This window comes from Monodelphis domestica, chromosome 1, assembly GCF_027887165.1.
Source record: "Monodelphis domestica isolate mMonDom1 chromosome 1, mMonDom1.pri, whole genome shotgun sequence".
Lineage (NCBI taxonomy): Eukaryota > Metazoa > Chordata > Mammalia > Didelphimorphia > Didelphidae > Monodelphis > Monodelphis domestica.
In genome coordinates this window covers 491824057-491842096 of record NC_077227.1, presented here as the reverse complement: position 1 = coordinate 491842096, position 18040 = coordinate 491824057, and the positions used below count along the sequence as shown (strand labels likewise).

Here is an 18040-nt window from a genome sequence, read left to right as displayed (position 1 = left end):
GAAATGTTACAAAGATTTCTCTTTTGGTGTGGGTTGGACTAGGTGATGTTTAAGATACTACCCAAATCTGAAATTCTCTGATTCTATGAAAATCCAGCATGGTGGATAGAATATTGAAACTGAAGTCACAAAACTTATATTCAGATTCTCATTTTGCCATTCACTAACTGTGTGATTTTGGGCAAGTGAATTAATTTCTCTGGAACTCAGTTGCCTCATCTGTAAAATTAGGGGGTTGGACTAAATGGTCTCAGATTCCTTCCAGATGATATTTAACCCTTTCATTGAATGCCTAGTTACATGTAAGTGTAGAATCGTTATTTGTATTCTGACTTACATTTTGGGTGAATATAACATAACTTTTTAGTTACTATTTGCCATTGGATCTAAATACATTGTTTCTTCTAACTTCTAAAAGACAGAAAAGAAGTCTTTTTAGGATAAATAGAAGCATATAGAAACAAAATAGCTAATATGTTTCTCTATAATAATAACTTTGAAATCTTTGTATCAATCTCTTCAAAAGCCAGTCAACCACTATTTTGTTATTTAGCTTAGACTGTGTGCATACCATTTTTATAGATGCTTTGGAGGGTGCAGACATGCAAAATATGGTACTGATCATAGCACTTACAATCTAGTTAGGGATGCAAAATTCATATAAAGTAATTAAAGAATGTCTAAATCCCATGGTCATCTACTTCAGTGATTCTCCAGTTAACTCCTTAAACTTCGTTGTCCCATGACCCATTGCACTTAAGTCTATTAGTATCCAACCTTGGGTACTTCTGACCATCCCTCTAACTTATGCACCATTGTTTCCAAAGCTGCTGAGAGCTCCCAGAAAGTCTCAGAATTGATTTTGTTTCAATCCCTATAAAATCATGCTACATTATGTAAGGTGGGCTTTTTTTTTTGCTACTTTTCAGTCTTTAAGGCTACTCAGTAATCCCCTGTTTTATTTCCCATAATATCTCATCAAAATCTTTTCTCTTCTCAATTTTCTTTCTTCTTTACCCTTCAAACTCAAAGTAAATGATCTCAACTATTTTATGTAAGAAGATTGAAATGATCAAGCTTCCTTCTTCCTTCTTCTCCTACCCAAATTCATCTAGAAGCATTGTGAAAACAGCAATAAACAGAGGGTTTTGGATTTAGAGGACAGTTTCCAGTTCCTGCTCTGTTGTTACCTATAAGTAAGTCACTTAACCTATCCTGGCCTTAGTTTTCCTATCTATCAAATCAGGAGTTTGGACTACATGATCTCTAATATTCCATTCAGTTTGATGAGACTATGAAATATTAAACTGTGCTGTTAATAAAAGAGGGCAGTAAGAGTTCAAAGAAAGGACTTGTGATTGGGGTAGCTTACGAAAGTTTCCTAGAAGAACTGAGTTTTGAAGGAAGACTTTAGGTGGAGAAAAGACATTTTGATGATAAAATAGCATCAGAAAAACTTAAACACTGGATTAAACAAGTCATGTAAATTAGTAAACATGTAAATTAGTATAGTTTGGAAGTTAGCCTGATTAAAGTGAGGCATGTGTTATGTAGTAGTAGGATATAAGACTGTATAAATAGAAAGGTATTAGATTATAAAGGGGCTTTAAAATTCCCCAGAGGAGTTTGTGTTTAACTATTTAGGTAATAGGAAGATATTATAGCTTCTTGAGCAGGGCAGACCATGTCTTCCCAAAAGTCCTAAAATTTAGAAGCCATTCCTTGCAGTATTCCAGCAATTTTGAAAAACAGAGTTTAGTGTCTAGGAGTCAAGAATAATTAGGTAATATAGAAAGCTACCAAGTGACAGGCTAGGGAGAATCTTCCTACTCCCTGCTCAATCAAGTTTTAGGATTTTTTTTTCCCCCCTATGGTGTGTTTTAAAAAAATTCCCTAGAAATTTTCTTAGAAAAGATCCTAGTTATGGACCAATGTTTCTAGCACCATTAGTCTGACCGCAATGTACAAAATAACATCAAGGAAAAAAAGATTCCTACTTCAGACCATCTTCTAGCAGGAACTCTAGGATTTTATGATAAAGGCATGAATTATTATGATGGATGTGAGAATGGAGTAGACAGAAAAAATCTGAGAGAAATTTGGAGGGATGAAATGACAAGGCTTGGCGTTGGCCTCTAGAGAGAGAATGAAAGAAGTTTTCAAATTAAAACCTTTAAGACTAGGATCTTTGTTATATTATTTTCATATTCTCAACATGAAAAATTGTAACTTTCCCATAATAGATGTTCATTAAATGTTTGTTTTCTTTTCTCCAATGACATCACATTCAGGCCCTTATTTTCTCTTGCCTGGACTATTTGAAATAGCCTCCTAACTGGTCTTCCTGACTTGGGTCTCTCACCTTTCCTATGTACCCTCTACTGAACTGCTAAAGTAATATCCTTAATCAACAGATCTAACCATGTTTAGTAAACTCCAAAGCCTCTCTATTACCTCTAGGATCAACTAGAAATACAAACTCTTAGACATTTTAAGGTGTTTACTACATGGCTCCAACCTACCTTTCTAGGATTAGGAGAAATTATATGTATAATTTCTCTTTGTACACTTTTATGTTCCAGTCTAACTGGTCTTCTTGCTGTTCCTCATACAAGGCATTCCATCTTCCAGCTCTCTTCCTTTGCTTTCTCCCTTGCCAGAAATGTGCTTCTTCCCTGCAATACTTTTTGAGATTCCTAGTTTCCTTTGAGGCTTCTCAGGTATCTCCTCATTTCCCACCTGGCAGTACTTGTTTCGAATTTTTTTTAACTCCCCTGGCAGTATTCATTTTAGACTTTTACTTCTTTGTCATGCCCCCAGTAAATTAATCATTGAATATATTATCTTGTAAGATACAATCAGCCTTTTACTTTACAACTCATCAGTACCCTCTGTCTCTGGAAGGTGGAGCCATAAAACTCCCCCATTTAAGAATAGGGAAAAGGAAAATTATCTCATTACCCACCTGGCTTTGGCACTCATTTGGGACTTCTTTGACTTCACTATGCCCATGTCTGGGTACTTCTCCCTATTCCCTTTTCAGCTTTCTCTTATGTGTTGTCTTTCCCCATAAGACTGTAACTCCTTGAGGACAAGGGCTCTCTTTTTTGTATTTGTATCCCTAATATATTATTTAGCACAGTGCCAGGCACATAATAGATAGATAGATAGATAGATAGATAGATAGATAGATAGATTGATTGATTGGTAGAATAAATTGAAAGAGAGATTAGTTTTGATTTTAACATTTCTAATTTGGGTGGTAGGCAAAAGGCAGATAGCAATGCTATTAAAGAAGAGATTTAAAAAATTAAATAATGAGAGGGTATTCTAGTACAATTGTAACCAGTTAGAAATATATAAGTGATGTAGGTGGGATGTCAGCTGTATGAAAGTAACATTTGACATCATGAAAATAGATAGATGAGTTCCCTAAAGGAATCTATTTGGAGAAGAGCAAGAAGGGTAAGGCAGATGCTCTGAGAGACATCTAGAATTAAGCAATAGGAAGAGAAGACAGGGTTTTCTCTCATTTGTCTCATTCAAGGAACTTCTTGACTTATTCAAGGAATATTGAGGAGATGATGACTAGGAGAGAGCTCCTGAATAAGCCTTCAAAGGATCAGTGGAAGTGACTAGTCATAGTCTAGAAAAGATAAGGGCAGGCATCTATTGCCCATTTTCCATTGTTTGGAGGTATTTTCAAGCTCTTCCTGTTGGTTATTTCTCTGCTGCTTACAAATTTTTCCAGGGACCCATTAAAATTTTTTTTTCACACTTGATTCTGCCATACCATCAATCTATCTTTCTTTGTCTTTCCTCTGTTTCTCAGTAAAACTTCTTGTAGAAAAAGTCTACAACATTAGATGCCTCCACTTTTTTACCTCTCATCTACTTTTCAGTTTCCTGCTCAATTGAAACTACCCCCATAAAGGTACTCTTAACTGCCAAATTCAGTAGCCTTTTCTCAATACTCATCCTTTTTGATTTCTTGCAACATTTGACATTATTGACCATTCTCATTTCCCTGGGTTTGTGTGATCTATTACTCCCTCCTAATTCTTCTCCCTAGCTAGCCACTCTTTTTCTATTTTCTTTATAGGATAATCATCTACATCCTATCTCTAATTATGGGTATACTTCAAGGCTCTGTCCTGAGGCCTCTTTTCTCTCTACAGTCTTTATCTTAATAATTTGAAAAGCTTCCATTATCCATTATAACAGAATGACTCACAGGCCTATATATCCAGCTCTAGTCTTTTTGGTAAGCTCCAGGATCACACTGTGGAACTAACTTTTGGACATTTCCCACAAGATATCCTCTAAGCAACTCAAATTCAACATTTCCAAAACAGAACTCATTATCTTTCTCTATTTCTGTTGAGGGTACCACCATTCTTTTAACTACCTGAACTACTTGCTGTTCCCTATTTGGGATGTGCTCTCTCCTATTACCATATCTTTGTACAGACTATCTCTCATGCCTGGAATGCACTCCCTTTTCACCTATACATATAAGAATACCTAGTTTCCTTTAAAACAGCTTTTGTGCCTTTTCTACATGAAGAATTTCTTGATTATTGTAGCTTCAAGAGCTCCCTAATGTTAATTTGTTTTAATTTTTTTCAGTTAGCAAACATTTATTTTCTTTCCCTCCTACTCATCTTTTAATTGAAGAAAAAAGAAAAGAGAGGGGGAAAAAACCCCTTGTAAGAAATGTTCCTAGTCAAGCAAATCAAATTCCACATTAGCCAGAATGTATGCCTTATTTTGCTTTTTGGATATATCCCTTCTCTTTTAGGAGATGGATAGATTGTTTTTATAGATTCCTTTTTGGTCATTGCATTGATTGGAGTTCTTAAGTCTCTTAAAATTATTGACCTTTACTGTATAAATTATTTTCCAGTTTATTTCACTTTTCATTTCCAAAGGACTTTGGGTATATTTTGTACTTGTTGTGTGTGTGTGTACATTTTCCTCAGTAGAATTCAGGCTCTGCTAGGACAAGAACAGTCTGCTTCTAACTTAAACATTTAAAGAAATGCTTATTGGTTAATTGATTAACTGTAGGTCAATTTACTCTCTTGTTAGAATTTTGAGACACTAGATCCACTTTGAAGAGGGAGGCTATGGTGGTAGCATTGGTATGTATATGCACATGCTTGTGTACACTCATATGTAAATGTGTGTTTTATGTGTTTGTGGAGGAGGGAAACAATTGCTTAAGTATGAAATATTTGCCATTTCTAACCTTTTACAGATTTTAGTAGTCAGCTCTCTATACAAAAAGTTCTATCATGTAGTTCTTTGGGGTTTCTTCAGAATTACTGTGCTTTTGTCTGTCAAGGGAGAGAGTAAACATAAAGAAATTATTACATTTTTATAAAGCAAAAATTTCATTATATTCAGTTAATTTGCTAGATGTGATTAAGGGCTGGTGATTTTTGCATTGTGATGATCTTTGGTGTTATTTGCTGATATGAATTTGCACAATAAAAGGATTCAGGTATCTTATAGGCAACTGGTAGCACAATAGTTATAGCATTGCACTTAGAGTCAGGAAGAGGAATTCAAATGCAATCTCACATACTTACCAGCTGTTTGACTCTAGGCTGGCAGGTCACTTAACCTGTTTTCTCAACTGTAAAATGGGGATAACAGCCTCTACCTTGAAAATACCAATATCTACCTTGAGGATTGATATAAGGATCTAACCAGATAATCTATGTTAAAAGTACTTATCACAATGCCTGGCACAGAGTAAAACTTTATAAATGCTTATTCACTTCCCCTCCCATCTTCTCTTTTTTATTTTCAAGTTTTATCACTAATTTTCTTGGTAACAGGCAGCATGGTATAGAACATAGAGTGGAAAACTTGAAGTTATAAAAAAATGGATTTGAATTGTGTCTCATATATTTTCTAGTGATTATTGACAAATCATATAAATTCTCGAATTTTAAGTTTTCTTATCCATAAAAAGGGGATAATTGTACATGAGATATCCAACTTGCCTGATTTTTGTGAGCAATCACTTTGCAATCCTTAAAGTGCTCCAAAAATGAGTTATCTATAATATTGAACTATGCTTATTGCAGTTTCTCATAAAATTAATATAAGATTAATTAAATGCTATGGCACTTTTATCAGTCAACTAGCATTAGGTGCAACTTAATTACATTCAGGCTGTTAGGTGACGCAATGCATAAAGTGGTGGACATGGAAAGACCTAAATTTGCTTCCTGTTCAAGCACTTACTATCAATGACCTTAGGCAAATCAAATAACTTCTCTGTGCTTCAGTTTCCTTGTCTGTAAATGAGTATAATTTGTGGTACTCAAATGAGATAATATTTGTGAAATACTTTGTAAACTTTAAAGACATATAAATGTTAGCTATTCTATTGCTGTTGATGGTGATAATATAATTATATTATATGTACTATATGCTGGGAACTGGGGATACAAAGGAAAGCAAAAAAAAATAGCTCCTGCTTTCAAGAAGCTCATAGTCTAATGAGGAAGACAATATGCAAACTATGTATAAACATGATATAGATAGGATAAATTGGGAGTGTTCTCAAAAGAAAGGCATTGTGGTTAAGGAACACTGGGAAAGGTTGTTTGTTTATTTGTTTGTTTGTTTGTTTTGGTGGTAGATGGGTGTTAGCTAAGACTTGAATGAAGCCAGGGAATTAAAGGTGATCTTTTCCTTCCCCTTTATTATTATTATTTTTTTTATTTTAATAACAAACTTCTACATACGTTTTCCAAAACATATAATCCATATTGCCTACCTTCCTTCTTCCCTCCTCCATCAGGGAGATGACAAGCAATTCAATCTGGGTTATACATGTATAATTATGCAAAATACATTTCCATATTATTCATTTTTCTAAGCGAATAATTTTATAGAACCAAAACCCCCAAATAAATAGGTGACAAATCATATGTTTTCATCTGCATTTCTACTTCAACAATTCTTTCTCTGGAGCTGAATAGCATTCTTTTTCATAAATCCTTAGAATTGCTCTGGACCAGTGTATTGCTCTTAGCAAAGTCTATCACATTTGATGGTCCACAATATTGCAGTTACTGTGTATAATGATCTCCTGGTTCTACTTATTTCACACTGGGTGAATTCAGGTCTCTCCAGTTCTTTCTGAAATTATCCTGTTAATTATTCCTTATATAGTACAATAGTATTCCATCACCATCACATAACATAATTTGTTCAATAATTCGCCAATTGAGGGATATCCCTAAAGGTGCTTTTGAAGGACTGAGTAAAAAAAAAAAACAACCAAAAAGGAGAACTCATTTTGGGGAACTATTTTTGGACTATTATATAGTCTAACACTATATAACAGAGAACTCCTTTAATGCTTTAGTTTGGGTTTGGAAACCTTGGTTTCTCCACTGTCAATGGAGTGCAAGCTCTAGCAGGTTCCATCAAATTGTAAAGGTTTTCAGAACTATTCAAGAAAGGATTATATTCTAAGGACCAGTTCCACTGAATTCAGTTTCTTATCAATAGGAGATCAGGGAGCAGGTTCTGCTTGTCTTTTTCCCTCCTTCCCCCCCCCCCATTCTTTCTCTCTCCCCTATCCCCTTCCTTCCTCTCTCTTCAACCTCCTTTTTCTTTTTTTGCTTGTAGCGACTCCTGAAATTGACTTTTAAAGTAAAAAGAGGAAAATTGATTCCACAGACCTTCTGAAGTAATTATAATAAAATTAACTCATATTTACAGTATATTGAGTGAATTGTGCATTGAGGCAGATTTCAGTTGTTATATAGAAGACATTATTTACTGCTTAATATTTTCATGAATAGTAAAATTTTAATATATTTACCCTAATTGCTACTATATGTTAACTACTCCCTCACAGGTTGGAAGATATTTTTTTTAAAATATATTTTATTTGATCATTTCCAAGCATTATTCGTTAAAGACATAGATCATTTTCTTTTCCTCCCCCCCACCCCCCATAGCCGACGCGTAAGTCCACTGGGCATTAGATGTTTTCTTGATTTGAACCCATTGCTTTGTTGATAGTATTTGCATTAGAGTGTTCATTTAAAGTCTGTCCTCTGTCATGTCCCCTCAACCTCTGTATTCAGGCAGTTGCTTTTTCTCGGTGTTTCCACTCCCATAGTTTATCCTTTGCTTATGAATGGTGTTTTTTTTCTCCTGGATCCCTGAAAGTTGTTCAGGGACATTACACCGCCACTAATGGAGAAGTCCATTACGTTCGATGATACCACAGTGTATTAGTCTCTGTGTACAATGTTCTCCTGGTTCTGCTCCTCTCGCTCTGCATCACTTCCTGGAGGTTGTTCCAGTCTCCATGGAACTTCTCCACTTTATTATTCCTTTGAGCACAATAGTATTCCATCACCAACATATACCACAGTTTGTTCAGCCATTCCCCAATTGATGGGCATCCCCTCGTTTTCCAGTTTTTGGCCACCACAAAGAGCGCAGCTATGAATATTTTTGTACAAGTCTTTGTGTCCATTATCTCTTTGGGGTACAGACCCAGCAGTGCTATGGCTGGGTCAAAGGGTAGATATTCTTTTGTCGCCCTTTGGGCATAGTTCCAAATTGCCCTCCAGAATGGTTGGATCAGTTCACAACTCCACCAGCAATGAATTAATGTCCCTACTTTGCCACATCCCCTCCAGCATTCATTACTTTCCTTTGCTGTTATGTTAGCCAATCTGCTAGGTGTGAGGTGATACCTCAGAGTTGTTTTGATTTGCATCTCTCTGATTATAAGAGATGTAGAACACTTCTTCATATGCTTGTTAATAGTTTTGATTTCTTTATCTGAGAACTGCCTATCCATTTCCCTTGCCCATTTATCAATTGGAGAATGGCTTGATTTTTTGTACAATTGATTTAGCTCATTATAAATATGAGTAATTAAACCTTTGTCAGAGGTTTCTATGAAGATTTTTTCCCAATTTGTTGTTTCCCTTCTGATTTTAGTTATATTGGTTTTGTTTGTACAAAAGCTTTTTAGTTTGATGTAGTCAAAATTATTTATTTTACATTTTGTGATTCTTTCTATATCTTGCTTGGTTTTAAAGCCTTTCCCCTCCCAAAGGTCTGACATGTATACTATTCTGTGTTTACCCAATTTACTTATGGTTTCCTTCTTTATGTTTAAGTCACTCACCCATTTTGAATTTATCTTGGTGTAGGGTGTGAGGTGTTGGAAGATATTTTTAAAGTTAGTTTAACATAAATATGAATTATTTGAACCTGGTATAACTTGTAGACACAATTTTAGAAAGGTTCTGATTACAATTGTGTTAAATATTTATCTTTAATGAAAAAAATTTATGGTATGACAGCAAGATGAGTTTTTATAAGCATAGCTTTAACTAAAATTTGCCAATTGTCTCAGGACTTTCTGAATTTGTGATAATTTCTCCATTTGCCACTTAATTTACTACCATCATTCTTTTAGGAATACATTGCACTTATATAGCACCTTTCAACTGAGATCTGAAACATTTTACAAGTTAAGTAATTAATTAACGTTCACAGTCTCTCGGTGAGTATAATTATAACCATTTTATTGGGGGGGGCGGGGCGGGGCATGGGCTTGTAGGGAGAGATTGAGCGACTTGCCTTGGGCTAAAGTTCAAGACTATACCGAAAGTCAGAAGTGTCACTAAGACTGCCTTTTTAATCCCCACCGATTTCTAGTCTTGCCCACTAAATTACCTAGACTATAAAATGCTGAATCACAAAACTGTAGCAAAATAAATATACCGTATATGCGTCCTGGGTGAACCTCACTTCCTTTGCAAGCTTCCTCTTTGATTCTATTTTTCTCCCTTCCCTTTCCGTCTTAAGGGACTGCAATGCCCCATTCCTTCAGAAGAGGCTGGTATGTCTGCGGCCATGGTTAGGAATAGGACACTTGGGCGTCACCAATAGTGTTTAGAATTGGCAGGTGGAATGATAGTTTTGGCTCAAGCCCTTTGAACCGTACCCCTCTTCCTATGCAGCATCTGCGCGCGCGCGCGCGCGTGTGTGTGTGTGCGCGCGTGCGTGCGCGCGCGTCTCTCTATGTCGGCCCTGGGGTTAGTTTGAAGAGGGCGCCTAGCCGTCCTGACGTTTGGCTATCATGTGAATACTCAGTTCCCATGGTTCAGTGTGTGTTCTTGCCCCACCCATTTCTCTGTCTCTCCTACTCAGTAACCCCCAGTGCATTTATATTTATGTATATGTGCGTGTGTGCATATATCCATAACCATATACAGACTATTTCCGGAAGATAATTGACTTAAGCTTGAGGATAATAAAATAATTATTTAGGAAACTGACCTAAAGCTCCTACAAAATATCCTAGGGAAGCTGGCTTTGGGGTTGGGGGCTAGTAGGGGAGGAGTGGTGGGGGCTGGGCGGGGCGAGGGGAGAGGTCCGCTTTTGGAGACCCTCTCGAGGACTGGATGTGGATCCCTGCGGATTGTGTGCTTCTGCCCTAGGAAGGTTCAAGAGCCTAAAAATGTGATATGGAAAAAAAAAAAGAGGAAGGTGTGTGTGGGGGTGGCGGACGGAGAGAGGCCTTGGATTGGAAAAACCACCATTAGAAGGAGGAAGAAGAAACCAGAGACAGGGAAGAAAAAAAAATTCACACACACACACAAACACTTAGAAGAGAAGGAGGAGACCCTACTGCGCCCAGGAAGGGGTTGGGGGGGGGGGGGTAGGTGGACTAGAGAACAGAGCAGCTGGAAACCCGGCCTGCGAAGGGTTTTTTTTCCCTGTTTTACCCCCACCCCCACCCCCACCCCTGGTGGCCGTGTTTGCTTCATACTCCGGGTGGATTTGCAAGAGTTATCAGGAGAGGAGCTGCATTTTGCTTTTGGAAGATTGGTGTTTATACACACACACACACACACACACACACACACACACACACACACATATATATATATATATATATATATATATATATATATATTTTTTTTTTTTTCTTTCTGGGGGTTTGGGAATCTGTTCCTCTCCCCGCCCGGAGCAAAAAGAAAAGGAAGAGAAATTGCCACCGAAGAGGAAGCGGCAGCCAGGAGTTGGATGTGTGGATGACTCTGGGGGCAAAAGGAGATTGATCTTAAAAAATTTTTTTTCCGTCTACCCAACCCCCACCCAGACCCCAGCGAAGACCCGTGGAGAGAGGGGAACCCTCTGCGGACCCAAGGGCGAGAGGGGAGTGGGTCGTGGGCCGTATCTTGTTCAGGAAAGGGGTCGTCGCGAGTGAAGACAGACACCCTCCTCCAGTTGTGGATTTTTTCCGGGGGTTGCGGGGGGGAGTGATAGTTTTTTCTTTTTTTTTTTTCCGCTTCTGCCGCTGCCGCTGCTGCCGCCGCCGCCGCGGCCACGGGAGGGAGAGCGACTCCCCCTCGGGCGGCCCCGGGGATCGCTCTAGCCCTCGCCCTCGCCCTCGCCCTAGCCGCTGCGCGGAGAGAAGGAGGGTTTAGCGAGAGTGCTCTGGGCGGCGGCGAAGCCGGGAAGCGGAGGCTGGGGCAGCTGCTGCGGCGGCGGCGGCGGCGGCCCCAGCGGCAGCAGCAGCAGCGGCAGCAGCCGCCGCCGCGGCGCCATCAGCCCCCTCAGCTCGACAGGGCTTCCACAGAGACGGGGGGCGGGGAGGCGGCGGCCCCCGCTCCCCCGCGCCTGGGAGACGATACACACACGCACCCTCACCCACACGCAGACGCGCACACTCACATACACACTTATATTTTTGGGGAGGGGAGGTTGATTTTGTGAGGTAATTTTTATTTTTACCTCCCTGCCCCCCTCAGTCTCCTCGCCCCCCTCCTTCCTAGTTCACCCCTCCACCCCCGTGCTATATATATATTTTTTTTTCACTTTTTTCGGGGTGGGGGCGGCCGGGCCGGGCCGGGCGGGTCTGACGGACCGAGGCCGCGGGGTGGGGGTGGGGGGGCCGCCGCTGCCGCCGCCGCCGCCGCCGCCGCCATGGGGTGCCTGGGGAACAGCAAGACGGAAGATCAGCGGAACGAGGAGAAGGCACAGCGAGAGGCCAACAAGAAGATCGAGAAGCAGCTGCAGAAGGACAAGCAGCTCTACCGGGCCACCCACCGCCTCCTGCTGCTGGGTAAGGAGGGCGGGGGTAGGGGACACCTCGCTGGTCCGGCCTGGCCGGGCCGGGGCCAGAGCCGGGCGCAGACCCCTCTTCCTACCTCCCCTCCCTGAGCGTGGAGGGAGGGGCCCGGGCCGCCGGCAGCTGGAGGGGGGGCGGTTATCGTCCTGGGTGGGGGGCTGAGTTGGGGGATGTTTTATTGGGGGTAGAAGAAGGCAAAGACCTTGGGGAGGGGCTGTAGGCGGAAGGAGGGGCCTAGTAAAGAGAAATTGGGGAATGGGAGAAGCCGAAAGGAAGGTAAAGGGATTGAGGGAAAGGGACTCCCCCCAGATCCCCCAACTTCTGGATTGTTTTAGCGGCCTAGGTAAAAGCGGAGGGAGCTGAAGCTGTGACTCTTTAAAAAATTTGCAATTTTTTTGTGGGGGGGGGAGGGTGGGAAGAAGAGAGGAGAGGTGTGTGAGTGCGACGGGACTTGGGGAACAGGAAACGGGGCGTTTAAGGCGTGAGGGTGTGAGGGGGAACCCGCCATCGGAGAGAAGTGATTGGCTAAGGAAAGGGGTGTCACTTGGGGGCGCCGTGGAAATGAAGGGGGTTAGGAAGAAGAGAATTTGACAAGGGAAATGGCTGTTTGTGAATGGGAGTGGAGGTGGGGGGTGTAAAGGCGGAAAGACTGTGACATAAGGGCCTAGAGAGGGACTGTGGTAATAAAGGTGTTGGTTTTTCCTGGATGAGGGGCGGGCAGGCTGCTCTGGGCTGGAAAAGGGTGTTTATAGCAACTTAGTACATTTTATTGTAGGGTTCCTTATATGTCCTGAAGGCGATATGTGCTTATATGAACGTGTATGTATACAAGTGTAAATATAATTAAAATATGTACATGTACACAAATACTTGTATTGTGATCTTTAGGGAAGGATGAAGGTCTAATGAAGACAAAATCAGAATTTTCTTTTCAACCTAGTTTCCCGCCTCTAAATATGCAATAATTTAAAACTAGATGCCAGCATTAGTTGTAGCAGCAGGTAAACCCCCCCTACCCCAAGTCAATTCTTTTTAAACCATATTTTTTGTCTTTTCCTTTGTTTATAACGTTGGTAGCAAAAAATTATAATAAAATTGGGCAAAATTGAAAAATGGAAATTTATGTTTAAAAAGGTTGGTTGGTTCCACCCCCAGGATTATGTATGTCAGAAGAAAAAACTATATATTTCAAATACTCTATCTTGGTGATTGTTCTCCTTTGCTTAAAGGGGTTAGTTCTTGTTAAATATTAAGAAAATGTCATCACTGTTACTATTTTAAGTTCTTTTTTGAAGAGAGGAAGAGGCCTAAAACAAATTGTAGACATGACTCGGAAGATTTCATAAGAATGCATTAGAATGGAAGTTTCCTATTTAATAATACAGCTTTTTAAAAATACATTTAAGTATTTAGTCAATTAAGAACTGAAATGCCTTTAACCTCCCTGCCTCCAAAGGTAATTGACATTTCAAAAAAGCAGATTGGTATAGTAACACTTTTTTTTTATCTTATTTTCATGACTTGCCTTTTTTGCTATTCAGGTCCAGATGTTTGTGAAAATGAAAAATTCTTTGCTTTTAAGTGAAAAAGTTTTTACTGATATTTAAGTGCAGTTTTAAAAAAATAATGTTTCATTTGTTGAATTATATGTTCCATAATGGTACAACTTTACCATATGTGTTAACATGTATATATATAGCAGTGTAAATTCAAAGAATTCTTAAAAGTTCTAGAATTTGCCACTAACCTATGTTAATATGAAGAGTAATTTGTTTAAGTATGGTGATACTTTGTATATAGAATCGTAGTTCCAAGAGCCTAAGCTGTCTATTTAATTTGTCTTAGAATCTAAAAACAACTTGTATCACTATGGGCAATAAATTGTCCCTTAGTGAGTATTTTGAAGGTGTTCTATTGTGATTTGACATGCCATTTGATTGAAAAATTCATTCTAGCTAGTATCAGACATTTTTTATTTTTACCAAATAGTTGAAAAAATAGAAAATAAAAATACTTCATACTCTCTTCACTTAGCCATAACAGCTTAGAAATTTAATAAATATTATTCTTCAGTTTCTTCTTAAATAATCCATATGATGTTCCTAAGTTATGACTATTAAATTTCCAAGTAGTTCCTCCTTTCTGGTGCAATTTGAGCAATACTTTTTATATTTTGATATGTGAACAAGAAGTCCCTAACATTTATTGTCTATTTGAAAATAAACTTATTCATAGAAACTATTTTTTGACTGTTATAAATATTGATTAGTGATTTGGTAAAAAAGGAAAGAGGAAGAGGCCTTCTGGTCAAGGCAATTAATGACTGAACATGTTTATGTGGGAGGGCAAAGAACTGTTAATGCAGAAACTGGTTGGCATGTATGTATACTTAAAAATAGCAAAACAACAACCAATAAACTTATCTGGGTGAGTAGAGAGCATTTCTTCAACAAAATTACACTTTATAAAGTGAAAGAAAATTTCAAAATGGAGGCATAAACAGGATCTGGGATCTTTGAAATGCAGGAGTACTTTTCCTTTTTAATGATCAAAGTGCAGAATAAACTTTCCCTCATAGATACTCCAGTGTACCTAACATTTATGTAATTCTCTTGAAGGAGTGCTTGATTTGTTACTAGGAAAGGAACTTTGGGCAAGAAGACAATGAATGAAGGAAATAAGAAAGTAACCTAGATCTGAAAATCATATTTACTTTTTTATTGGGAGGCTTGTGGAAGAGTGGGTTAGTGGGTGGATGTTGAATTGTTAGAAGTAAATTCCTATTGTAACCTAAATGAAGAGGAATAGGCAAAGTGAGAGATTGCTTTCTGAGATACTAATATTGAAAATGTCCTATTTAAACTGTGTGGAGGGAACTGCAGTTACTAGATTTTGTTTTGAAGGAGCAACTCTTAGGAATTTTAACCATTATGCATCTTTCCATCTATGTGTATATGTTTTTATATAAATTCATATATATCATATATGCACATTTCTATTAAATGATGATGTACTTAGGAAGTAGTTTCAGAAGTGGACTTTTGTGTTTTCCCTAAATGACAAAATTATTCTATTCTTTATCACTTTTTAAGAAATTCCTTTTTTTAGCCCTCTGATAAATGTATAGTGAGCTATTTAAGAAGATCCAGTGGTAATAATTACTTCAGCTATGCACTTGTTTTAATTTACATTGCAAGTGGAGTTTCAGGGAGGATTACTGTTAATGTCTTCTTAATTATTTTTTAATCATCTGTATGGAAAAAACTACCCTATGTGTCCTGAGTGTCTTTTCGAGCTTCCTGCATAAACTGATTTACTTTCATTTTCTAGGTGCTGGTGAATCTGGTAAAAGCACAATTGTAAAACAGATGAGGATCTTGCACGTCAATGGATTTAATGCTGAGTAAGTACCTTTATTCTTTAGTCCCATAATATATTTAGTAACAGTTATATATTTTGTACTTTTACAGGATGTACAAAAATGATTTTGAGATTGAGTGGCCAAATAGAATTATACCAGCCTATATTAAAAAATTAGTCATCTTTTTTTCTACTCTCCTTTTTAAAATTTTTGAAGAGAAAAACCACCAGTGATTTTATAAACATCTTTTCAGGTTGAATATAATTTAGTTGGAGAATAGTTAATCCTAACAACATTTGGCCTTGTGCTAACCTTGGTTACATCAAGGTTCTATGTAACAAACTTAAGCAAAAGGTTTTGTTGCAATTTCTTTCACAACATAGTTGACAATAATTTACCACCTCTATGTCACATTGATTCCCCAACTTGTTAACATTGTTTTCTAGTAGGTTTGAATATTCAAAACAGTTCAGTTGTATAATATTAATAAGGAAACTTTGTTTCAATATCATTTTTATTTATAGCTTTTCTATTTTTGAGGTATAGGAGGCCTTGTTGGAAAAATTTTTTTTTATTTTGTGGTGGAATTTATTTGGTTGAATATTTGCATACTATTTTACAGATTTCAGTGGAATCTTTTGATAGTTAAGTTGAAGAGAGTATTAAGTCTGAAAATCAATTCTTATTATCAATTAATCATTTATAAGATCTTTAGATCCTATAATACCATGATGGTATCATGTGATTTGCCCTTTAGTTCTTCTTTGCTATTATTTGTTTAGTAAAGGACTAGAATATTTAACTTGGGTTAGAAAAAATTCTTTGCATAAAATTCTTCATCTTTCAAAACACTAGGGAAAGGCTTTCCTGTTTGCACTTAAATTCTATTATTCAGTATCTTGATACGCTGAAAATATTTTAAAGAAGTGTTGAAATAAACATTAAAATACTAATCTAACTTTAAATATTTGACATTTTTATAAAACTTTGGCCTATGTTTTTTCTTTTTCAAATCCTTCATGATTATTGGATTTCATTTAATTGCGTAATTATATATTTGACTGTTAGAATAATTTGTAGGATTCCTATTTTTTAGATCTTGCTATTTGGAACATATTTGAGAAGCAATTATTACTTTCTTAGTATAGAATGGCTATACCAAAAGGTTTGAGGGAATTTGTAGTTAAGTAACTTTTTTTAAACACATCAATTTACCACAAGCTATCCTGATCTTTGGAAGAAAACTTGAATTCTTACATTTTCTCAGAAGTCTAGCCTAATACATTTTAACTAATTTTTGTTAGGACAGTTATTTTTTTTTCTTGAGAGGCAGTATTTTCTTTTAAAAATGAGTACCAAATATATTAAAAATATTTGTAATGTTTAATTGAGATCTTATATACTTGTAGGAGGTTTTTCAGTTTATCTAGTTTTCTTTGGCTGTAATGGAAATACAAACTGAATAGAATAAAGGAAAATGAATAGAATACCATCTGATTTTATTGCCAAGGCAAATACGAGTGGGATTACAGCAGTATAATCCAGTACCTTTCTCCCAGGAATATACAACATTTTGTATATATCATTCTGTTATCACAAAATGTTTTAGGAAGAAAGGGTGACTCTCACTATTTTACAAATGAAGCAGAAAGGTTTTACAATTGAAGGTTAAATGATCTACCCAAGTTCACACAGAAAATCAGTGCCCTTGCCAGGATAAGGAGTGATCCGCTGACTCATTAGACTACCTGCTCTTTCCTTAAACCAAGGCATAATTTGTCTCTCCTTGAAATATAGACTCAAGCATAAAATGTTAAGTTTTATAAGTGTAATAAGTGATATATTTAACTACAAATAATTTGAAACTTGGGGTTACATTAGCATTTTGTTTTTACCCATTAGCACTTTGTTTTGATGATTTCATAAATATCAGAGATTCACAAAATAGTTTTATAAATGAATGTTAGAAGCCTAGCTTTTCAAAAAACAAAACAAAAAGGAGACATTTTAGCAGTGGTTGTGTGACTTTGTGAGGTGAGCATTTGTGTATTTGATGAGCAGTTAGTTTTGGCAACTTCTGGAATCACTTCATAGCTTACTAAGTATGTCTACATTGAACTTTTTATAAAACATCACTGTTTTTACTGTTGAAATGGATGAAATTTGTACAGATATTCTGTTTCAAATATTACTTTTATGGTTTGTCAATTATTTTTGTTGTACTGATAAACACTTGAAAGTCCTTTATTGATAGGTGTCTCCTGTGATAGTTTCATGTTAGAATTTGTAGCTGAATGTAATACATGGTATTCTGTTTAAAAATAGGCTTGAATTATCCATGGTCCTCAGCTTTCTCATACATAAAATGAAGTAGTTGGTTGGATTAGGTGATCTCCAAAGTCTCTTCCAACTTTAAATCTTTGCCCCTGTGATTCTTTCATATATGTGTTTTGTAGGAAGACAGTGTTATGTAATGAAAAAAATCTTCACTTGGAATCAGGAGATCTGGTTTTGTGTCATGATTCTGACACTTCACTTGG

General features: G+C 37.4%; 1 protein-coding gene across 7 annotated transcripts in view; it reads left to right on the top strand.

Moving 5' to 3' along the window:
* Positions 1 to 18040, top strand: part of GNAS (GNAS complex locus) — a 331282-nt gene that overhangs the window by 122294 nt on the left and 190948 nt on the right. For 2 of the 7 annotated variants that reach the window (XM_056812896.1, XM_056812901.1), the window contains exon 2: positions 15470 to 15542. In XM_056812896.1, the coding sequence (XP_056668874.1) occupies positions 15470 to 15542 (73 nt within the window). Of the gene's footprint in view, positions 1 to 9603; positions 10552 to 10967; positions 12134 to 12362; positions 12483 to 12597; positions 12959 to 15469; positions 15543 to 18040 lie in introns of those variants that run through there. The other 5 variants (XM_056812899.1, XM_056812897.1, XM_056812898.1 and 2 more) reach the window with 5 other exon arrangements.